The sequence below is a fragment of the Orbicella faveolata genome, unplaced genomic scaffold (assembly GCF_042242905.1).
Source record: "Orbicella faveolata isolate gen_17 unplaced genomic scaffold, um_ofav_v1 contig_13, whole genome shotgun sequence".
NCBI lineage: Eukaryota > Metazoa > Cnidaria > Anthozoa > Scleractinia > Merulinidae > Orbicella > Orbicella faveolata.
In genome coordinates this window covers 26537048-26557210 of record NW_028301540.1, presented here as the reverse complement: position 1 = coordinate 26557210, position 20163 = coordinate 26537048, and the positions used below count along the sequence as shown (strand labels likewise).

The 20163-nt window shown below is 48.0% G+C and overlaps 4 protein-coding genes, 2 non-coding genes and 1 pseudogene across 6 annotated transcripts; 3 read left to right on the top strand and 4 right to left on the bottom strand.

Moving 5' to 3' along the window:
- Window positions 1–169: 169 nt before the first annotated feature.
- LOC149115817 (uncharacterized) lies at window positions 170–5084 on the bottom strand. The gene has a single exon (XM_089285220.1). It carries the CDS (start codon window positions 5082–5084, stop codon window positions 4587–4589), a length of 498 nt encoding a protein of 165 aa, XP_089141346.1. The 3' UTR covers window positions 170–4586.
- On the top strand, window positions 1009–2192 carry LOC149115818 (uncharacterized). The gene has a single exon (XM_089285218.1). The coding sequence runs from the start codon at window positions 1009–1011 to the stop codon at window positions 1951–1953; it is 945 nt and encodes a 314-aa protein (XP_089141344.1). The 3' UTR covers window positions 1954–2192.
- Window positions 5085–5633: 549 nt separating the features above from the next.
- LOC149115816 (uncharacterized) lies at window positions 5634–6833 on the bottom strand (annotated as a pseudogene).
- Window positions 6834–7580: 747 nt separating this feature from the next.
- On the bottom strand, window positions 7581–10193 carry LOC149115815 (uncharacterized protein F54H12.2-like). Its single transcript, XM_089285216.1, has one exon. The coding sequence runs from the start codon at window positions 9884–9886 to the stop codon at window positions 8498–8500; it is 1389 nt and encodes a 462-aa protein (XP_089141342.1). The 5' UTR covers window positions 9887–10193; the 3' UTR covers window positions 7581–8497.
- A 2087-nt stretch (window positions 10194–12280) lies between these two features.
- Window positions 12281–13565, bottom strand: LOC149115814 (uncharacterized). The gene has a single exon (XM_089285217.1). It carries the CDS (start codon window positions 13466–13468, stop codon window positions 12377–12379), a length of 1092 nt encoding a protein of 363 aa, XP_089141343.1. The 5' UTR covers window positions 13469–13565; the 3' UTR covers window positions 12281–12376.
- Window positions 13566–17394: 3829 nt separating this feature from the next.
- On the top strand, window positions 17395–17466 carry Trnam-cau (transfer RNA methionine (anticodon CAU)). Its single transcript has one exon. It is a non-coding gene; the product is annotated as a tRNA-Met (tRNA).
- A 462-nt stretch (window positions 17467–17928) lies between these two features.
- Window positions 17929–18000, top strand: Trnah-gug (transfer RNA histidin (anticodon GUG)). Its single transcript has one exon. It is a non-coding gene; the product is annotated as a tRNA-His (tRNA).
- Window positions 18001–20163: the final 2163 nt, after the last annotated feature.

The following is a 20163-nucleotide window of genomic DNA, read 5'->3' as shown; positions in this document are numbered from 1 at the left end:
TTTTTTGCGAGATTTTTTTTTTTTTTTTTTTTTTTGCGAGATTTTTTTGCGAGATTTTTTTTTTTTTTTTTTTTTTTTTTTGCGAGATTTTTTTTTTTTTTAAAATGTAATCACTGCATGCAGGATTAGAACCTGCGCAGGATAACATTCCCACCGGATTTTCAGCCCAGCGCCTTAAACCACTCGGCCACCATAGCTTGCTTAATCTTTTGAAAGAAATATTGTAGTATTAATGCAAATTTTGATGGCTTACCCCCTGGTTTTTTTTTGCGAGATTTTTTTTTTTTTTTTTTTTTTTTTTTTTTTTTTTTTGCGAGATTTTTTTTTTGCGAGATTTTTTTTTTTTTTTTTTTTTTTTTGCGAGATTTTTTTTTTTTTTTTTTTTGCGAGATTTTTTTGCGAGATTTTTTTTTTTTTTTTTTTTTTTTTTTTTTTTTTTGCGAGATTTTTTTTTTTGCGAGATTTTTTTTTTTTTTTTTTTTTTTTTTTTGCGAGATTTTTTTTTTTTTTTTTTTTTTTTTGCGAGATTTTTTTTGCGAGATTTTTTTTTTTTTTTTTTTTTTGTGAGATTTTTTTTTGCGAGATTTTTTTTTTTTTTTTGCGAGATTTTTTTTTTTTTTTTTTTTTTTTTTGCGAGATTTTTTTTTTTTTTTTTGCGAGATTTTTTTTTTTGCGAGATTTTTTTTTTTTTTTTTTTTTTGTGAGATTTTTTTTTGCGAGATTTTTTTTTTTTTTTGCGAGATTTTTTTTTTTTTTTTTTTTTTTTTTTGCGAGATTTTTTTTTTTTTTTTGCGAGATTTTTTTTTTTTTTTGCGAGATTTTTTTTTTGCGAGATTTTTTTTTTTTCTAGAGAGTATTTTTTATGCTCTTTTAAATGAGATATAGTAGATATAGAGATATATAGAGATATAGAGATATAGAGATATAGAGAGATATAGTAGATAGATAGAGCACGATTATTCTCCACGCCCATTTTAGAACTTGTATGAGCGTCCATTACGGAAGACCATGCCTGCCCGCTCCGCTGAAGCATTGAAACGACAGAGAGTGAGAAGAAGAGAGTTCGTGCGAGAGTGGAAGAAAAGAAATCCGGAGAAAGTTCGCGAGCAGAAAAGACGGTATCGTGCACGGTACAAGATGCGTGACATGGTGCGCGACGCGTTGAATCGTTATAGGGAACGCAAACGTCGCTCCCGTTTACCTGCAACACGACAGTGGGAAGAGCATGATTACGATCCGGATGAAATTCTTCGGGGTTTGTTGGGAGTTCGGGTTGAGCTGACGGATTTCAGGAAAACAATACCACCGTCCAACACCACGACCACCGCCGCTAAGAGCACTACCACTGCAACACGACAGTGGGAAGAGCATGATTACGATCCGGATGAAATTCTTCGGGGTTTGTTTGGAGGTCGGGTTGAGCTGAGGGATTTCAGGGGAACACTAACGCCATCCAACACCACGACCATCGCCGCTAAGAACACGATCACCATTACCACTGCAACACTACCACCAACCAACACCAGTACCACCATTACCACTGCAACACTACCACTAACCAACACTAGTACCACCATTACCACTGCAGCACCACAGGCATTACCCCCACCGCAACGCCGTGGGAGGGTGGTGTCTTATTTCCCCACAGCCGCTAAGAGCACGACCACCGCCGCTAAGAGCACGACCACCAATACCACTGCAGCACCACACGCATTACCCCCACCGCAACGCCGTGGGAGGCGGTTGTCTTATTCCTCCTCCTCCTCTGACTCTGACTCTGAGCCTGATGAAGGGTTGGTAGCAGAGTTAGAACGCATGTTAGCGGAACCCGAGGATCCTGTAAAACGGAGACTTTCGGAAATCAGGAAAAAACAGGAGAGTCGCAGAAGAAAACCGAGTGAAACGAGTACGAAAAGAACAAGAAATGGAAAAGATGATCGTGGAAATAGCTAGTGAGCTTGACGAGATGTCATCCATGCTTCATGACATGGGACGCTGGTTCGCGCAGTTTGAACGCGAGGATACAGTAGAACAGAACCGTTGCCATTTCTCAGTCACCGTCGAACTTATGGATCAATTGGAACATTATTTTATTTTCGTCTTAAAGAAAAAAAAGAGACTCTTTTTTGAAAAACAACAAAGCGTGTGTAACTTTTAATTACAACAACAATAAAAGGTTTTACAATTTCCAACGTTTCTTGGTTTGCATGATTTTCTTAACAATGCGTTCTGTCATGGTTTTACGTCCGGGTAATTTGTCGATGGCCTGGATCATCTTGGTGTCGGCGTTCCATTTGTCCTGTAAGTTCTTGGCCCTGGAATAGTCAATGTCGTGTTGTTTGGCCAGTCGGTCCAGACGGTTGATCCCGGGGTCTCCACGCGCCAGACGTTTCTTCAGTTTGGTACCAGGTCCCATGTACTGATAACCGGGCCAATGAAACTCGATCCCAGTCTTGGCCAACCATTTTTGGATGTCGATCCCATACCCTCGTTGGCGACGGCGACGTCGGGTACTTCTCCTCGGGGGTGGAGGTGCCTTTTTCCTCTTCTTAATCCGAGTCATAGTCCAGTCCCCTTCTCCAGGGGTCTTCGAAATCTTCCCACCCTGCTTGTAACTTTTCTGCGGCTGACGGTTTGGCCTTCTTGTACTTCTTTGCCTTGCCTTTGGGACTGTAACCACCGTCGTCGTAGTCGATACCGAGTGATTTCAGTACACGTCTGGCTCTATCGGAGATGGGTGCTTTTTTCTTGGACGATAGGGGAGTTTTACCTAGCGTGACTGGTTTGGGTGGAATGGTAGGTTTGGGGGTTTTCTTCTCCTTTTTAAAACCTGACGTGGAGGGTATGGGGGTTTTCAGCTCCTTTTTCAGTCCTGTCGTAGAAAGGGGTTGTGGCGGGATGATCACGGGGGCTGCGGCTGGTTGGTTGACTCCCTTGAGGATCTGTTTCAACAGAGTTTCGACGGGTGCGTCGACCATGCCTTCGGGTTCTGTCGTTCCCTGGTACGAGATGGGACCGCTTTTACCCGTCCGTATACGTTTCACCAGTTTCCCTTCCTCGGAGGCGATGGGTTTGGTCATCTTAACGGCCATGCTGTCGGGGATGCGTTTGTCGTTCAGGATGAGATGTTCTTCGGCGGCCAGACGTCCGGCTTTGTTCAACAAGGCATTCTGGCTGATCTTCCCCTTGTAATAATCTTGCAGACGATTGAATTCTTGAACGGGCACCATCATGACTTCGTTCATACCTTCTGACTCAAGGTTGTGTCAGGAAACTCGGACAATTCTCTCAAGGCCGTCTCGTAACAGTCTTGCCAGTACCGTATGGATTCGTCTTTCTTTTCCAACTCGAGTTCGAGACTTCGAACGGTTCGCTTGCCTTTACCGCACTCCCTGCACAACTCGATGCACCCACCGGGCGGCGTGGTATCTCGTTTCGTTTGACAGGTTTGGCAGAAGTCACCGAACTTTAAAGCCATGTATTCTTGATACAGGTCGTGGTACCTCTTGTTCAAGTACTCGTACGAGTCTTTCCATCGGGCTTCGCGACGATTGGCGTCTTGCAACAACTGCACGAGTTTAGGAATGGTATTGTGGGACTCGTCTTCTCTCGGTGGGAAATTGGGTATGACGTCGATCCCCTCCAGCGGGTAACCGTCCTCACTGCGTCCTTTCACCGTACACAACATGCTTTGAAACAACCGTGCAAACCGCTCCAGAACCCCGCTCCGTTTTGGGTGAGGAGATGTTCTCTTCGACGCTTGAGAGAGTTTTTGCGTCTACCCACTTCGCGCAGAACCCTTTTATGTCTTTTCAGTTTCCCATAAGTCGTTGCGTTGATGGGTATCCTCTTTTTCAGCAAATTGAGAACCATCTCGCTGATGGCGTTGATCTGATCTTTGTCGGCGATTTGTAACATCCGTTGACGTTTGTTCCGATTGGCTTCTTTCAGGACGCGCGTCAGGAAAGGACGTTGTCGTCGTAACCGCTTCATCGTGGACTTATGCACACGAGTGGATTGACGTACTCCTTTTATCGCTTTCCTCGACGCCTGAAGGCCGTTTGAAAGGGTATCCTGCGTAAGACTCTTTCGATCTTTCCCCTGTTCTTATGGATATGTCTGTCCATTAAACCGAAGGGTCCAGCCAGAGCACCCATACCCGCGGCTCTCATCATACTCGCCAAATCACCCCCTTTCTGTCTCCTTCTTCGTCTCCTCCTCCTCCTTCGGGCTGTCATGGTGACGAGTGAGGTGTACGACGACTAGCCTCGTCCTTTTATTTTCACATGATGGAGCATCGGAACTCTTCGCCCTTGTGTGGAATTTTTTCACCTCGTCTCATTCGTTCCTGCATCCTTTTGGTATGCGCCCGTTCTTGTTTGGCTCTCAGGCTTTCTATGCCTTTGGTGATACCCCAAGCCGCCTTGGGTAAACCCGCCACCACAGTGCCGATCCCTTCTCCCCTTTGGTACCGTCTTCTTTTAGTGGTTTTAGCGGTTTTACGCCTTCTCGAAGACGCTTTCTTTCTCCTCGGCCTCTTGGGCATGTTGGTTCTGAATGAAGAGGTTGGCCGCGATGTCATTTTTTTATAGCGGCACGTGCCTAAATCGTAGGGCGTAGTCTCGAACGTATCGGTCGTACGTGGGAGATGTGAAATCCGTCACCACGTCGTCCAACGTTTGCATCTTGGTCAAAAACCCATCCAATTCCTCCACGCCACCCAAAGCGTAGTTCCGGAGTTCTGTCAGCGTCTTTTCGTACGTCGTGTAAGCGAATTGGGCCATGTCCATCTTGAACGAATACTTCTTGAAATCGTTCCATCCTTTCAGTAAGGTGGCGAAAGCCGTCAATCCTACCACCGTGTACCCATCTTTCCACACGGATCCCAAGACGATACTCACGGCCACCGTCAGTAAGGCCAGTCCGTTGAGAATGGCGTTGCACAACTTGTAGTAACCGAACATCTGCCTTCGACACCACCAATACTTGTGGTAGAAAGCGTACAAGACGTCCAAACGTTTCAGGGAATCCAAATCCACCACGGTGTTGAAAGGTTCATCCAATAAACAGACAGAAGTACTCATGACTCTTTTCTAACCAGTGCCAAACGTAGTCTGACTTTCTGTCGGGACGTTCGATCCTTTTAGCTTGTTGCTTGTATTCCCAGATCTCGTCCTTGAAGGCGGTTTCCACGGATTGGTTCAGGATGTCCTGGACTTGTCGGTAACTATCGCACTCGTCCGCGATCCGTTTCATGTCTTCGTGATCCATGCTGGTCGCATCCCAGTAAGAGCGAGAGCATCGGCATAGATGCAAAAAGTAGGGGAACCACTCGACTTCACTCCTCAACATCTTGATTCGAATGGTTTTTCATCGACGAGGGGGTCGTCTTTTCTTAAGTCTCACGAGTCTTCGGATCCCGCGACCCACGCCCACTCCCACACCACCAATGGCAGCGGTCGTTCCAGCTCGGATGCCTGTTTTCACGGCGCGACCACCCAACGCTTTGGCCAATCCCAAGGCAGCCCCTTTACCAATGGGTAACATCGCAGACAGGGCATTCGCAAGAGCACCGCCCCATTGCTTTCTCCTTTTCGGTCGACGACGGCGTCTTCTCATGGTTGTTGTTGTTCTCAGTTACGTACACTGGTCGAATTGCGTGTGACGGTAGGACGTTGTCCGTTTTTATAGGTGGTCGTAATCGTGTTGGTGGTCGTGATGCCCGCAATGCGACGACCCGCGGCCGTCTGTTGTTGTTGGCGCAAAATCTCTTCCAATTGTTGCTGCATCTGGGCTTGGTCGAGAACACGGTCTCCTCGCCTCCTTCTTCTTCCTCCTCCTCGACCCGATCGAATCGACGAAGGCGGAGTGGAGTCACTACCACTTCCTCCGCCTCCGCCTCCGCCTCCGCCTCCGCCTCCACCTCTGCCTCTGCCTCTTCCACCGCCGCTACCACTAGCGCTACTTCGTCTGCGGCTGCCGGAATCACTGGAGGACGTTGGTGTGTTTTGACGTGGGACGCGTCTCGGTCGTTTCCCTCCTCGAACAGCGTGTGCCAAAGGGGTGGACATTGTTATTCGTGGTGCCCCGACACCTGCCGTGACATTGGCGCGCGACACCGATCCAGCACTGCCGACACCCACCGTGACGTTGGTCTGCGGTGCACCCGAGCCAGCGGTGCCCACTCCGACGGGCGAGACATTGGGCAGGGGCGGTGTTGCCAGTGACGATCGCGGTGAAGGAGGCGTGTGCAGACTCGTACCCACACCCGCGGCAGACGGAATCGGAGTACTCGTCCGAGCCGGTGTCCCCCAAGGCGAATAATCTTCCAGAGCCGAGAAGTTGAAATCGTCACTACCATAAGAGCTCATTTTTATCCATGTACCTTTCTCTTTCTATCTTCTTCTCGGCGAGTTCTCGTTGTTTATGAACCAAATAATCGAAACCTTCACCGTTATATGCGTTGATGATGGACCGTACTTGACGGTAACTCTCGCATTCCGTGACCTGTCTCATCGGTTCGTAGTCCAGCTCGTGGGGGTTCATGATGTATTTGAGCCTGTTTTTACATAGGTGAATGAATAGCGGAAACCACTCGACCTCGCTCCTCAACATGATGGGGTTGCAAACTGATGGCATCGGACGAATCCTTCGTCTTTTAACACATGGCTGAGGACACGTTGATCGTCCTGACTGGCTGGATGAAGATCCAATAGCATGTAACCGTAAGGTCGATCGGTGACCTTGCGAAACGTGTCCAACACCTCCTGCCATTGCGTGGGAAACGATTGCAGAAGTAAATTTCGTATCCCCAACTGATCCCGAGGGTTCTTGAAGGCCGCGATGTAATGCGCGTTTCTGGAAATGGTCTTGGCGAATTTTCCGTTGGGGAATAGATCCTGACACAAGTAAATCACCGTGATGTTCCGATGATGCGAGTGTTTGGTGAAGAGATCCAACACGCGCTTGTCGTTACCACCCTCGTCCATCAGATCGTCCAGCACCAACACACCCCCTCCAGGAAACCATCGGGGTAACTGTTCGCTGTCGGGGATGCCTTCGTAAAACTTGACTCCACCCTTCTTGAGCTTTTGGAAACCGTCTTGCCACGATCCGTAGCAGTAATGAATACTCTTCGGTGTCTGTTGGAACAAGTCGCCGTTCTCCAAGAGCAGTTTGGTGGTGAACACCGTCTTGCCGCACCCCGACGGACCCGCTATCAACAAACTCGACGGCGTGTGAAATTGAAACGCTTTGCGTCGTTCCATGATCATGAAATGGCACAGGGTCTCGAGACGTTCCGTTTTTATCTGAACAACTTGGCCAATGGGGTCTTGACGGCCGGGATGCGTTTCAACAGACCCAATAGGGTGACCTTACGATTGAAACAGATGGGTTTTTTCTTGGCCCTACTCCTGATCTTGGCCATGGCCCTCTTGGCAGCGGCTCTCTTGGGACGTCCTTTTTTCTTGGCAGGCGCCGATCTCTTTTTTCGAGGTTTTTTCTTGGCGAATTTACTCAAATCTCCGAACTTGTCCTCGTACCAATGCCTCTTTTTCATTCTTCTTTTCCTATCTTCCTTCTCGGAAAGCTTCGGCATGGCAGGGGCGGCTCTCTTGCGTTTCCTACGCGTGGTCACCGTCGCCGGTAATGCACCGGTGTCCAGGACGGACAGCGGTTGAAAAGACACTTGTCTTTTGGCGGGTTGAAGTATTTTCAGATTGAGTTGTCGTTTTGGCGGTTGGTTTTTCTTGAAATGAGCCTCACTGGGTTGAGGCGTCTTTCCGCCCGCTTTTCCATAGCGTTTTTCTAACCTGGCTATCACGTCGTCCAAATGTCTATGCCCTTGAAACTGAAGAGCCATGACTACCACACAACCTCTTTTTCAAAAATGAACCTCTTTTATTTCGAACAGCTTACTTTATAACAAATGACGCACTCCTCGGGAGGAACCGCTCGTGTCCTGGTGACACGGGGTTTTACAAATCTTGCGCCAGGCCAACTCGTCCACGATCAGACGTTCTACCATGTGTCCTACTTTACGATCGTTCTCCACAAACTCGTTTTTCTTAAAACGATTCAAGAACTCGTTCATGTCACGACCTTCGGCTCGGTCGATCAGGAACATCAGGGCGTAACCGCCGCAACTCTGGCTGAACAGGGACTGCAGACTCTTGCCGTTGTGAATCTGGTACTTGAAATGACGATCCAACCATGCTTGGATCGGTTCGGCGGTTCCGTACGCGTCCAACGGTAGACCGTAACTGTCCAGGATCTCGCACTTGTTCTTGTCGGCCCACAAAGCGATCCAATGCACGCCCGGTTTGTCGTGAGGGTCCGTGTTCACGATGTAAGCGGTCGGTCCTTCTTGAGGGACTGTCCTGGGAAGCCGATCGCAAGGGACCGTGCCGTAAAAGACACAGCGTAGGGACGGATTCGTCCGGGCCAAATGATCCAATTGTATATTATTCAAGGCTACTTTCTCCATTTTTTCTTCTCATTGGTACACGTCGTAGATGACGACTCGGTTCTCGTTGATCTCCAGCAAATTCTCGAATTCGCCGTACAACAAGATAGTCAGGTTTTCTCCCGGATTGGCTCCGAAATCGATCACCAGACGCAGTTCACCTTCTTGCTTGGGGTTCAACACTGGACTGTCCAAACATCCATTGGCCGTGTTGTCAAATACAAACATGTTGCATCTCTTGCCGTCCCCCCAATCCACTTTTCGGACCATGTTTCCTTTTCCCCTGCACAACGCTCCTGAGGCTTGGAGGAATCTGTAGTAACCTCTCTGATCTTTACTGTCCCCATCGTGATCGAGCTCCAAGGTCTCGTAGGGGTATTCTTCACCTCTCACCAATTGTTTGATGGAAGCCAGATTGAATTTTCCAAAATTGAACGGATTGATCGTCACAGTTCCGTTGAAGGCAGTTTGTTTCATCAACAACACCACTAACCGATTAGGCAATTTATTGTGGAAAGGATTGCTGCACTCGAAATGACGATTGTCGTTGGGATGCGAGTAAGTGCGAATTTCACCTCTCACCGTGGGGTAAGTGGCCACTCTTCCTCCTTTCAGGCTGGTCATGATCTCTCGGTACACCGAGGGAGTCACTCTCACTTGAGACAGGAACAATCTCACTTTCACGTCGGCTTCAGTCAGTCTCAGAGTATCATTACCATGCCATCGGATGGTCCACAGGGCTGGGGCATTGAAGTACATGTCGATCTGGATCTGCACGCCAGGTAACAGTAATTTGCTGAGATGAAACACTTCCAGGAAAGGTTTGAACCTCAAAGTCACGGCTTCTCCGTCCAGAAACTGGGCTCGTCCCTGGACCACATTCTTGAGATCTTGGGTTAAAGCAGTATATTCAGCGTGAGGAGTAGTAAAATCCAACGCGTTGGCTGTCAATTCATCGGCATCTCCGTCGTCGGGTACACCGAGACAGTTGTACCATCCGCTGGGTGTTAGGATCGATTCACCGTCGTCTCGGTCGTGGTTCAACAGGGTCTCGATGTAGGCTTTGAGGTGGTAAGTATCCGTCTGGGGGCTGATGAGAGTCCCATTCAATCTCACATTGATCTGTTTGAAGAGGGTGTGGGCCAGATTATTGGCGAGTCCCATGACATCCGCTGTCAGCAGATTCGTGTTGTTACTTTTCTTAACGGTCAATTCCACTTCGAAGAAACTCTCGTTCAAGTCGATAAAGTCTTCTTGAGGATCGACTTGGAAGGTCACGGGATTGATCCCCGTATTGAACGGGTTGATTCTCACCAAACGTCGAGACGACATGCTGACATCCGTGGGAGGGGTACTGAACATGTTCAGACGAGGGTTACGAACCCCCGCCGACCGGGCATGAGCCACGAGGTCCGTCATCGTCTACGTCGTCGTCTCCTTCTCAGGGCCGACTGCACCCAACGATAGTTCGGGCGTTTTGATCGGGACGGGAAGATCGATCCGCCTTTATACGTTCGTCGTATCGGGATAAGTCTCACGCGCCTCGAGTAAATGGGATTCATACTCCAAAGAGGTCTTTCCTCACTTTTTTCGCCAACGCCCGTTTGATCTCTTGCGTTGCTTTACGTTTCACGGCTCGTTTCGCTCCTCTCTTGACCCCGGCGAGACCTCCTCTCCAATTGGGCTTTCCTCCCTTGCCGCCCGAATTTAAACCTTTCAGACCTTCCGTGGCCGTCTGGGTGATAAAGTCTCGTAGAATGCCGGGACCGCGTTTCTTGACACCTCTCCAAGCCATGCCGAATCCGTCTCCGGATTGCCTCATTTTATCGGGATGAAATCGTACCAACGTTCCACCGATCATTCTTTCTTAAAGTGTAACGTCACGATCGTATTGCCAGGTCCAAATCTCACCAGTTCTCCAGTTGTCTCAGCCACTTGCACCTCTATTATGTCAATGACGTCTTTGCGCACGGGAATATATTGAATGTGGTAAGGCTCGAAATACTGAACACCCGCACCTGTTCTAATCAAGTTGACCTCTCTCAGTACATCCGTGACTTGATTTCCCACCACGCCACTTCTACACACGTCCGAGTAGACGAACAAGGAACGCGAACTGCTTCCCACCACCACCTCGAACGCTTTGTTCAGGTTTAGAAAACGCCAATTGCAATAGATGCTGAGTTTTAAAAAATCTCCATTTCCTCCTGTATCTGTGATGACACCCCAAAAGACAGGTGATCCATCCTTGTCATGGACGTCCCCGACGACGCTAATGTCCGGAACGACATCGTCAAAAAGTTCCAACTGCAAATTAGGTCCCAGTTCGTAACCACTGCTGTTCTTTTTGAGCCATCCCATTTTTAAAGCCAGTTCAACATTGACGTGGAACGTGGGGAAATGTATGACCGGACGATAGGTGTTTTCATTGTCCGTGACCAGTTCATCACCTTCCCACTTGAACTTGACGTAGGTTCTCTTCCCATCATTCGTGACATATTTGGATCCCAATTTGGGTCCGTAGTACTTGAAGACGCGTTGTCGCGTGAAAAAGGAGATCATGGATTTCATGAATCCGACACCGTCCACGTTGTAAAATACCTCTTTGAGGTCATCCGTGTCGAAGTAAGCTTCTCCAAACCTGTAATAACTACTCGATTCTACGCGTCTCCATGCGAAGGAGGACAAGACGGTTTTATCCTCAGAAGCGGTGAAAGAAGGCAACGTCACGTGCGCATCCGGCATGGCGATGCTACTCATTCCCACTTTCCACCCTCCTTCTCCATTCAGGCGTAGGGGACGTGGTAACCTGATCTTGAAATGGTTCGCCTTGTTGTCCGGGAACTCGCTCTTACCACTGTGACTGGGTAAGCTGACGTAAAAATTACTCATCCTTTCTTGAAATGCAACGTGATCGTGGTCACGCCCGACGCAAAGTCCACCAGTCGTCCGTCGTTCTCAGATACCTGCGTCTCGACAATGTCCAAAAAGGTCGTGCGCACCGGTAGATATAGGATGTGTCTCGGTTGAAGGTCGATCACGTCAGGATCGTAACGAACCTGTTTCAACAGGTCCGTGACTTGATTCCCCGTCACCATACTCTGTCCCACATTCGAATACACGAACAAGGAACGACGCTCGTGACCGAACGCCTCTTCGTAACTGCGATCCAAATCCGTGAACACCCAATTGATGAAACAACTCAAATGTAAGGTGTCGGGGTCGATCTTGTAAAACGTCTCGTCCCCGTCATTCTGAGCTATGATCAAGTCCGTGGCCGTGGGTACGACTTCCTTGGGAAATTCTTTCCTCAAGTGAGGTCCCAAGACGTAACCCGGTCGACCGTTTGGCAAGGTTCCCATCTTGACCCATTTCATCTTCTTGGCCAATTCGATGCCGATGTTCATTTGCGGGTAGACGCGTTTACCGTTGATCAGGAGGCTGAGGCACGTTCTCGAATTGTCCAGGACGCATTCTCCATGCTCGGCCCGATGCATGACCGTGTACAGCAATTCGTTGGGACTGTCTTTCTTGTACATCGTCACGTCAGCATCCGTTCGATCTCTCATCCTACGCATGTATCGATCTCGTATCATGTTCATTAACTCGGTACCGGTCCTCGGCGTAAACTCTAAATCGCCCTCTCGCGTCGCTGAAGAGACCCGGCTGTATAGGTTTATGGAGGCGTTCACCATGTTGATCCACCAGATTTCAAACAGAAGAGAATATTTCAAGTCCATCTTACGCGTCGCGGACGGAAACGAGAGGTCGCTGATACCCACTTTCCATCCCGACTCTCTCAACTGCAACGGGTTCGGCAGACGGTTCTTGAAACTGTGGGCCTTGTTGTCCGGGAACTCGCTCGTGCTGGCATTGCTCATCAGTTGCACGTAAAAGTCGTCGACAGACTCATTCATACTTAAAGTGCAATGTCACTGACGTCACGCCCGAGGTAAAGTCCACCAGTCTTCCGTCGTTCTCGGCCAATTGCACCTCCACTATATCCAAGACGTTGCTGCGCACGGGTTTATATTGAATCTGAGTCGGTTCGTACGTCGTCTTGAGCGAGTCGTGGGGGACTTCTCTCAAGAGATCCGTCACGCGATTCCCCGTGATGGTGCTACGACCCACATTCGAATACAGGTACATAGGACTGCGAGGCGGAGGGAGGTTCGGATGAACGACGACTCCCCGATAGGTCTTGGCGTATTCCTCGTCCAAGTAACTGAAACGCCAGTTGCAATAGGGACTGAGCTGTAACGTACCGGTGCTGAGCATACTCCAAAATTCGCGAGATCGATTGTCGCTATGGTCAGTCCAGTCTTTCTTGAAATCAGACGGGACTTTGTCGTTGGGAAAGATCTTGATCATATTCACGTCCAAGTGAACGGAGTAATACGATTCCTCTCGAATCAAACCCAACTTCTTGACCAGTTTAGAACCAAAATACACTCTGGGACGATGTCTGTCTCCGGACTCGTCGAGGAACGTGTCGGTGTTGTCGATAATCAAATCGTTCCCCTCCCATCGGAACACGGGGTAGTATTTTTTCCCGTCCGGTGCTCGTAGACTTTCACCCGCATGATCCATGTAATGATACAGGCGTTCGTGAAAACGATGGATGAGGTATTGCATGAGAGATCTGCCGCTCGTCACTTTGTGTCGGACGCGGTTCAGTTCCTTCCCGTAGACGTCAAATGTGACGGGGTATCGCGAAGGACGCCACGTAATCCCGTCGTCTAGCAACCTGAACGTTTCAATGGTCCACTCCATACCGAACACGTAGTCGTCGTCGTCAAAGTCGTGCGCTTGAGGGACGGGTACTTGATGCGGTCGTGACGGAGGAATCGGGTAAGACACGCTCGCCAATCCCACTTTCCATTCCTTGTCGGATTCAAACAGGAGCGGATACGGCAGACGGTTCTTGAAACTGTTGGCCTTGTTGTCCGTGAACTCGCTGGTGCTGGCATTGCTCAGCAACTGCACGTAAAAGTCTTTCATTTTTTCGTCTTGGGCTTTTGGGTCACGTACAGTCCCTTTTTATCCACCCAACTGTCGTACTTGACTGGCCAACCTTTCCATCGCACCAAGACTTTATCCCCTTTTCGTTTGACGATCTTGTCGATGCGAAACAGATCGTCGTCTTTCACGTCCACCTTTTGCAAATCTTGCGCGTAAAACGTGCCTTCGACCGCTGTGCCGTCCCATTCTTCCACCTTGTACGTGGTGACCTTCCCAGGACGCACTCGACGTATCACAAACACCTCTTCGGTCCAACCGGGTAAATACCCTTTCTTGAATTGACGGAACTTCTTGTTCAGTCTCACACGATCCCCGACTTTGAGTTGCGGTTTCTTCAATTTCCCTTTTTTCTTTTTTCCGTAAAGAGTCTCCCACACGTCCTCGCTATTGGCTAAAGTCACTTGGTCGGGAGCCATCTTGATACTGCGATGATACGATCGATTGTACCCTCGGACCAGATCTTGTAACACGGGCACATACGTCATCGTATTCTTCACGGTGAAGTACCGGTACAAACGTTCTTTCAGGGTCCGATTGAACCGTTCCACTACACTGGATTTCGTATCCCCACGCGTCGAAAAATGATGAATGCCTTTCTGCTTCATCAAATCCTGAAACGTCTTGTTGTAGAATTCCTTCCCGTCGTCCGTCTGGAGATTGATGGGTTTTCTACCTCCTTTCAGGATCTTAGCCATGGCCTCCGTCACCGCTTTACCCGTCTTGCTCTTCAAGGGCTGGACCCAGGCGTGCTTGGAAAACACGTCCACCACCGTCAAGAGGTAACGATACCCTCGATTGTACCTCGAAATATTGATCACCTCGATCAGGTCGGCCGTCCACTGCTCGTCGATGCCGAACACCACCACCGGGATCGTGGGAAAACGACGACGTCTGGGTTTGTGCAACGTGTACCCCAAATCCCGTTGCAGGACCTCGCGAGCACGTCGTACCGAGATCTTATTGGCCTGGGCGAATCGCGTCAGACCACCCAGACTACCGGGTCTGGAAGGATCCCGATACCGTCCCAGTAACCTTCCGGTCGAAAGCGGCTTTTGCTTCTTCTTTTGACCTTTCTTCATAGTCGATAAAGTTTGTACACGCACTGTCTCCACAACTCAAAACGTTGCTCCCGTACCTCGAGATACTTCTTAAATGAATCGGGTTGCCGTTTCAACCACAAGATATAAACCACAAAACGCATCACGTTGGATTCGACGTCGGTATAGTCAAACACCTCCAAGGGCGAATCGCTGAAATGGTCGGGGATGGGTTCACCCTGACCGTATCGCTCGTAGACACTAGTGCACTTGGAACACAAGGTCGTCCAACACCATCGATCGGTTAGGGTCGTACACATTCTCGAGATCAACCAACTCAAAGCATGAGACATAATGATTTGAACCCAATTCTTTATTCACACTTTCTTATAGGTACAAAAAACGTCGTGCCTGATTGGTTCTTACGAAAAATCGACTCTGATTGGATAACACGAAAAAGAAGGCGAAGAAAAGACTTAGTCTGAATCTGTAAAGTAATCAACATGTTCCTTGATCTTAAGATCTCGTCCATACTCATCATCACAGTCTTCCTCGTAGGTATCCATGGCATAATATCTACAATTTTTCCAACAACATTCCCCTTTACCGGGTCTCCACTTCAGGGCTTCAACCTCGTTCCCCTTCACATAGAATGCTTGTCGCATACTCTCTCTACACTCACCACACAGGTCATCCTCATCCGCTTCAATGGCACTAAAGAAAAACCGATCCTTCCACAGATTACGCTGATGCATGAGATCGTAGATCAACTCTTCCAACTTCAGACACGTTTCCCTGTAATCTCCCTTGCTGAAAGTCAGTAACTCTGCCACCCTGGGACTCTCGTCTGACTCCAACAGATCACGGATGGCCTCACTCATCCTGTACGTGAGGTGATTCGTGGCGATCAAACAGACACGCTCAGCGTCCAGGGTGGGATCCCGACAAGGAACGAATTTGAATTGACCGCTACCACTTCTGTACATCACGCGACACCACTCACCGAAAAACAAAAACACGTGTTCGTTCTTCTTCATCATCTCCAAAATCGTACCACCCCAGTCAGGACGACGTCTCATCAAGAGCTCAAAAGACCACAGACTATCGGGTATTTGACCTAACGGTTCGAAGAGATTGTCAAAAATGTACAGGTCCACTCTGACATCTGGAATGGCATCGAGATCTCTTAAAGTGTGTACCTTCAAATCCACAATCTGTTCCACGAGGTCCCGAATCTGGTTCGAGTTGCTATAGTAATTCATCTTGACACCCTCAGACAAACTCGTTAAACTTCTTTCCTTCTCGATCCGCTCGCTTCGTGATCTCCAAGCCCGACAAATGAGGATAGCAACTACGAACGCCCCAGTCAATCAAGTGCCTCTGGAGCCTATAGTACAAAGGAGAGACAAGACGTAATTCCAATTCAATTATCCTAGCGTGTAACGGTCTTTCGCCTTCTTTTTCGATTGTATCCACTACGTCAGAAGCTCGATTCAACTGTTGTCTAAGATCTTCAAGGATCTCTTGCAAGTCTCTCTCATCCAAAATCCTAGGATTCATCACCGCGAATGATTTCACTGCGTCGTGCGTGCTCCTTTTATACCCAGCGCGTCACCTCCACATTCACTCAGTACGCGTACTTTCACGGATCACACGCTCATTTTTTAAACCAATCGAAATGAAGACAATCACATGACACGACTCTGATTGGATAACCAAAATTGCCTATAAAGTAGCACCGCGTATTCCGTCACGAGTCACTTTTCAGTAGAAGTCGTCATGGATTCACACGTCGAACCCGTCAGGAAAAAGAAAAAATTGTCCAAAAAGAAACTGGAACTGCTCTTACCTAAGAGAGTGGAAAGAGAAGTAGGAGGTAAACAACTACAATCCACTTTAGATAGATGGTTATTCAAAAAACCTCGTGCCAGACTCCGTTTCAACGAACGCGTCCTCTTCAAAGAAATCACCCCGGACTCGGTCAGTTGGACCACCGTCCCTCTCAAAGGCTTCTCGCGACCCTGGAGCGCCTTTTCGATCCAACGCCAAGAAGTCAAACGTCAAATGAAAAGTAACCATGACAAGCGAAGGCAAAGACCGACCCCCAAGAACGTGCGAAAAACCACCCACATCCTAGAAACCATGCGACGTGAAAACACCTTGTTGGGATACTAACTCGTTCTCTATCTTCACAGACTCAAAGCTACCTGCCATTCAAGGCGGATGCATGACCGTGATCAGAGACTCACCTCCTCGAACCATGCAAGTCCTGGAAGCCATGGGGCTCGACAAATTCAAGAAAGACGACCTCGTAGAAGTACCCCCTGAAGTGGACGACCGAGGAGAATTCACCGAAGTCCAAGTGTTGGAGGAATTCGACCCCGATCAGTTCCTGAACCAACTGAAACCACAAGATTCCATCTGCCCACGTTGCATGGTACCCCTGACATACGGAAGCGTGCGAACCCCAGACGGTGGTACCTGGGAATATTACCGATGCCCCTCTTCCAGATTCTACACCAAGTGTTATGTGACCTGTGGCGTCAAAGAGGTGGGCACTTACCTGAGACGCGTCGAAGAACAGACCCACCCCTGCTACAGGAACATCGACCCGGCTCGTTTCCGATGTCTATGCAGCAAGTCCCTGGTCTTAGCCACCTCCCACTCCCAGTCCAACCCAGACAGGCTCTATCTCAAGTGTCCCAAGCGTACCTGCAAGTTCTTTCAATGGATCGACGAATACCCACGAGGAGTCGCCGAAGCCATACTGATTCATGGACAGACCCCAAACTAAGAAAAAGACAGACAGTTTTTGTAAAAAACACACTCCGATTTTTATTTCACATTATTTTTTCAGTTTCTAAGAAAGGCAGGGTGGCGCAGTGGAAGCGCGTTGGGCTCATAACCCAGAGGTCCGAGGATCGAAACCTCGCCCCGCCCATTTTTTAATTCACATTTCTTTTTTACACGTTGGGTAATTTGTCCTCCGCGTCGATCATGGTTCGCATCGTTACTTGATCACAATGGTTGAAAGTACTATAATAATCGTTTATTGATTGATATCCCGAAGAAAAAGAGGGCGCCGGTCAATAGGACCGTGCACACGTCCCACCCTGTAATAAGTGGAATGACCAATAAAAGTTGTTTTTGTTCTATTTTCAGACTCCATGTCTCGATTTCCTAACCCTCAATGTCTATGGTGCAAGGAAGGATACACTTTCAAACACAGTATCAGAGACTACTTCCTGACACCCTGTTGCGACCAATTCTTTCACGGAACCTGTAAAGCCCTCCACACTGAGCGGTTGAAACCCTCGGAAAGACTCTGCCCTCATTGCAAAGCCGTGAATTTCGGACTGCCTCCCGATGACAACCCCAAAACCAAGTCCTAAAGAGGTAAGCGCTTCGATGGTCTAATGGTTAAGACGTTGAGTTGTGGCCTCAAAGACCCAGGTTCGATTCCTGGTCGGGGCATTAAATTTTTTCTTTTTTATTCCCTATAGAGACGATGAAAAAATCACGCAACAAACCATGTACATTCTCTCGTTAAAGGATCTTTATTAGTGTTACAGGCATGAATAAAAATGTTTTTTTTTTCACTCCTCTGATTCTGGTGTTTTTACAATTTGTTTGACAAATGCTCGGTACGCCAACTCGTCTCTGTTGTCCCAACTGCTCTTCCACGCTTCCCATCCGTCCTCAAATCCCTCCGGCAACTTCTCCAAACACACAGGGTCTTTAAACGAGATGGACTGGTCAGCAAGCATCTTCTCAGACAGCATTTTTCTGAACCTCATCACCTCATCCGTCAGCTTCGTCACCTCTTTCTTCAGGAGGACATCCATAGCGTGAGAAACGGCGCATTTCATTATCTTTCCAAGAATACCGTCATGAACAGCATCCATCACCCTCGCGGCAAGTTCTTCTATCTTCTCCTCTTCAGAAACACTATTCACCTTCGTCTCGCTCTCCTCTGAAGACATCTTCTAGTCGCCGCTTTCACCACCTGCTGGGCTCGGCTCAAATTATACAGCTACCTGGAACAATTAAAACAACAAGTCCTCTACTTTGACACCGATTCCGTCATCTACTCGCACAAACCAGGTCAAGCCGACGTTCCGCTAGGCGATTACCTGGGCGAGATGACCAACGAGCTCGACGACGGCGACTTCATTACCACTTTCACCTCCGCTGGACCCAAGAATTACGGGTACAAAACCCACCAAGGCAAAGTCTGCTGCAAAGTCCGAGGCTTCTCCCTCAATGTACGAGGATACAGGCAACTCAACTATGACGTCATGGAACAAAATCTACTCGACGAACTCGAACAACCTCTCGAGGACGGTGAACGACGCAACATCCCCGTCGTCAACCCCAACTTCTTTTACAGAAACCCAGCCACCAAACATCTCAAGGTCATCACTCACACCAAACACTACGGACTCGTCTTCGACAAACGCGTCGTAGACACGAACACTTACATGTCGTTTCCATACGGATACGCACCATTGTAATTTTTTACTTCCTGTAAAATCAATAAAAAAAATCAATTGTTAAAACTCATTTCCTGTCTATCGCCTTATTTGAGCACGCGCATGACCTGGATGCAAAAGACTGCTGACGCCACTGCAGGCGCATATTTAAAACACGTCCACCATCTTGTTTATGCAAATCGAAAATACTGCCCTCTGATTGGTCGAGAGCCTTTTTTAATGATATGCACGGCCTTCTGATTGGTTACCGCCCCTATAAGCGTCCTATACTACTTGCATTATCACTAAACTGTTTCAAAACTGTTCCAGGCGCTTCGGAAGAGCCCCAAAAAGAAGCGCTTCGGAAGAGCCCCCAAAATAAGCGCTTCGCAAGAGCTCCAAAGAGAAGCGAATTCTCGAGCAGTTACATGCATCCCACATATATGTATACCTGTATTGTGAAAATGGTATAAAAGGAAGCTTAGCCATGAAAATTTCAACATTGGAATCTGAGTTGACCGAAAAGAGAGAGCATCAAATGGCGTTGAAGGGCATTTTTGTAGTAAGTAACTTTAGAGAAACTTAAAACTTTGATACTGCTATTAAGATGTTTTCCCTAAGAGAATAGTTTGAAATTCTCTTCTGCAATGTCCTTTGGCCTTAGCTTTAAACATTAATTCCGACGCAAAGAGAAATGCCCTAGACTTTTCATGAAATGTTCTCACTAAAAAGAGTTGTTAAACTCCTTTTCACTATATTTCTGTAACCGGATTCTGATATCTCTACGTTGAAAACAGCTGCTCGTACGTTTATCGTGTTTAATATGTTAGCAGAATCTGTTTTGGTGACTTAGAAGCGTTTCTTTGTCTTGTTAATCTTTACCTATAGATTGCCGTCGCGTGCTTGCTGCCTCGCATGGAAGTTGTATCAAGTCTACATTGCCTGAGCTCGTTTTGGAAACTGAGTCAGAGATCATGCGGTGGAGGCAATCTTATGAAGATTAACAATACCACTAACTGTCCTACAGTTGCTGGCAGCAAGCAATGTGGAGTAACAGTTACTGGCACAGCTACCCAAGATACCAGCACACGTAAGTTATTGAAGAAAAGAGCCATTTTTTTTAAACTCAGTCGACTTCATAAGATTCGAAGTGAAGTTTATCGTC

Bases quoted from the DNA above. Each gene is read 5' to 3' on its own strand.
- LOC149115815 (XM_089285216.1), bottom strand. From the start codon at position 9,886: ATGACGGACCTCGTGGCTCATGCCCGGTCGGCGGGGGTTCGTAACCCT.
- LOC149115814 (XM_089285217.1), bottom strand. From the start codon at position 13,468: ATGAAAGACTTTTACGTGCAGTTGCTGAGCAATGCCAGCACCAGCGAG.
- LOC149115818 (XM_089285218.1), top strand. From the start codon at position 1,009: ATGCCTGCCCGCTCCGCTGAAGCATTGAAACGACAGAGAGTGAGAAGA.
- LOC149115817 (XM_089285220.1), bottom strand. From the start codon at position 5,084: ATGAGTACTTCTGTCTGTTTATTGGATGAACCTTTCAACACCGTGGTG.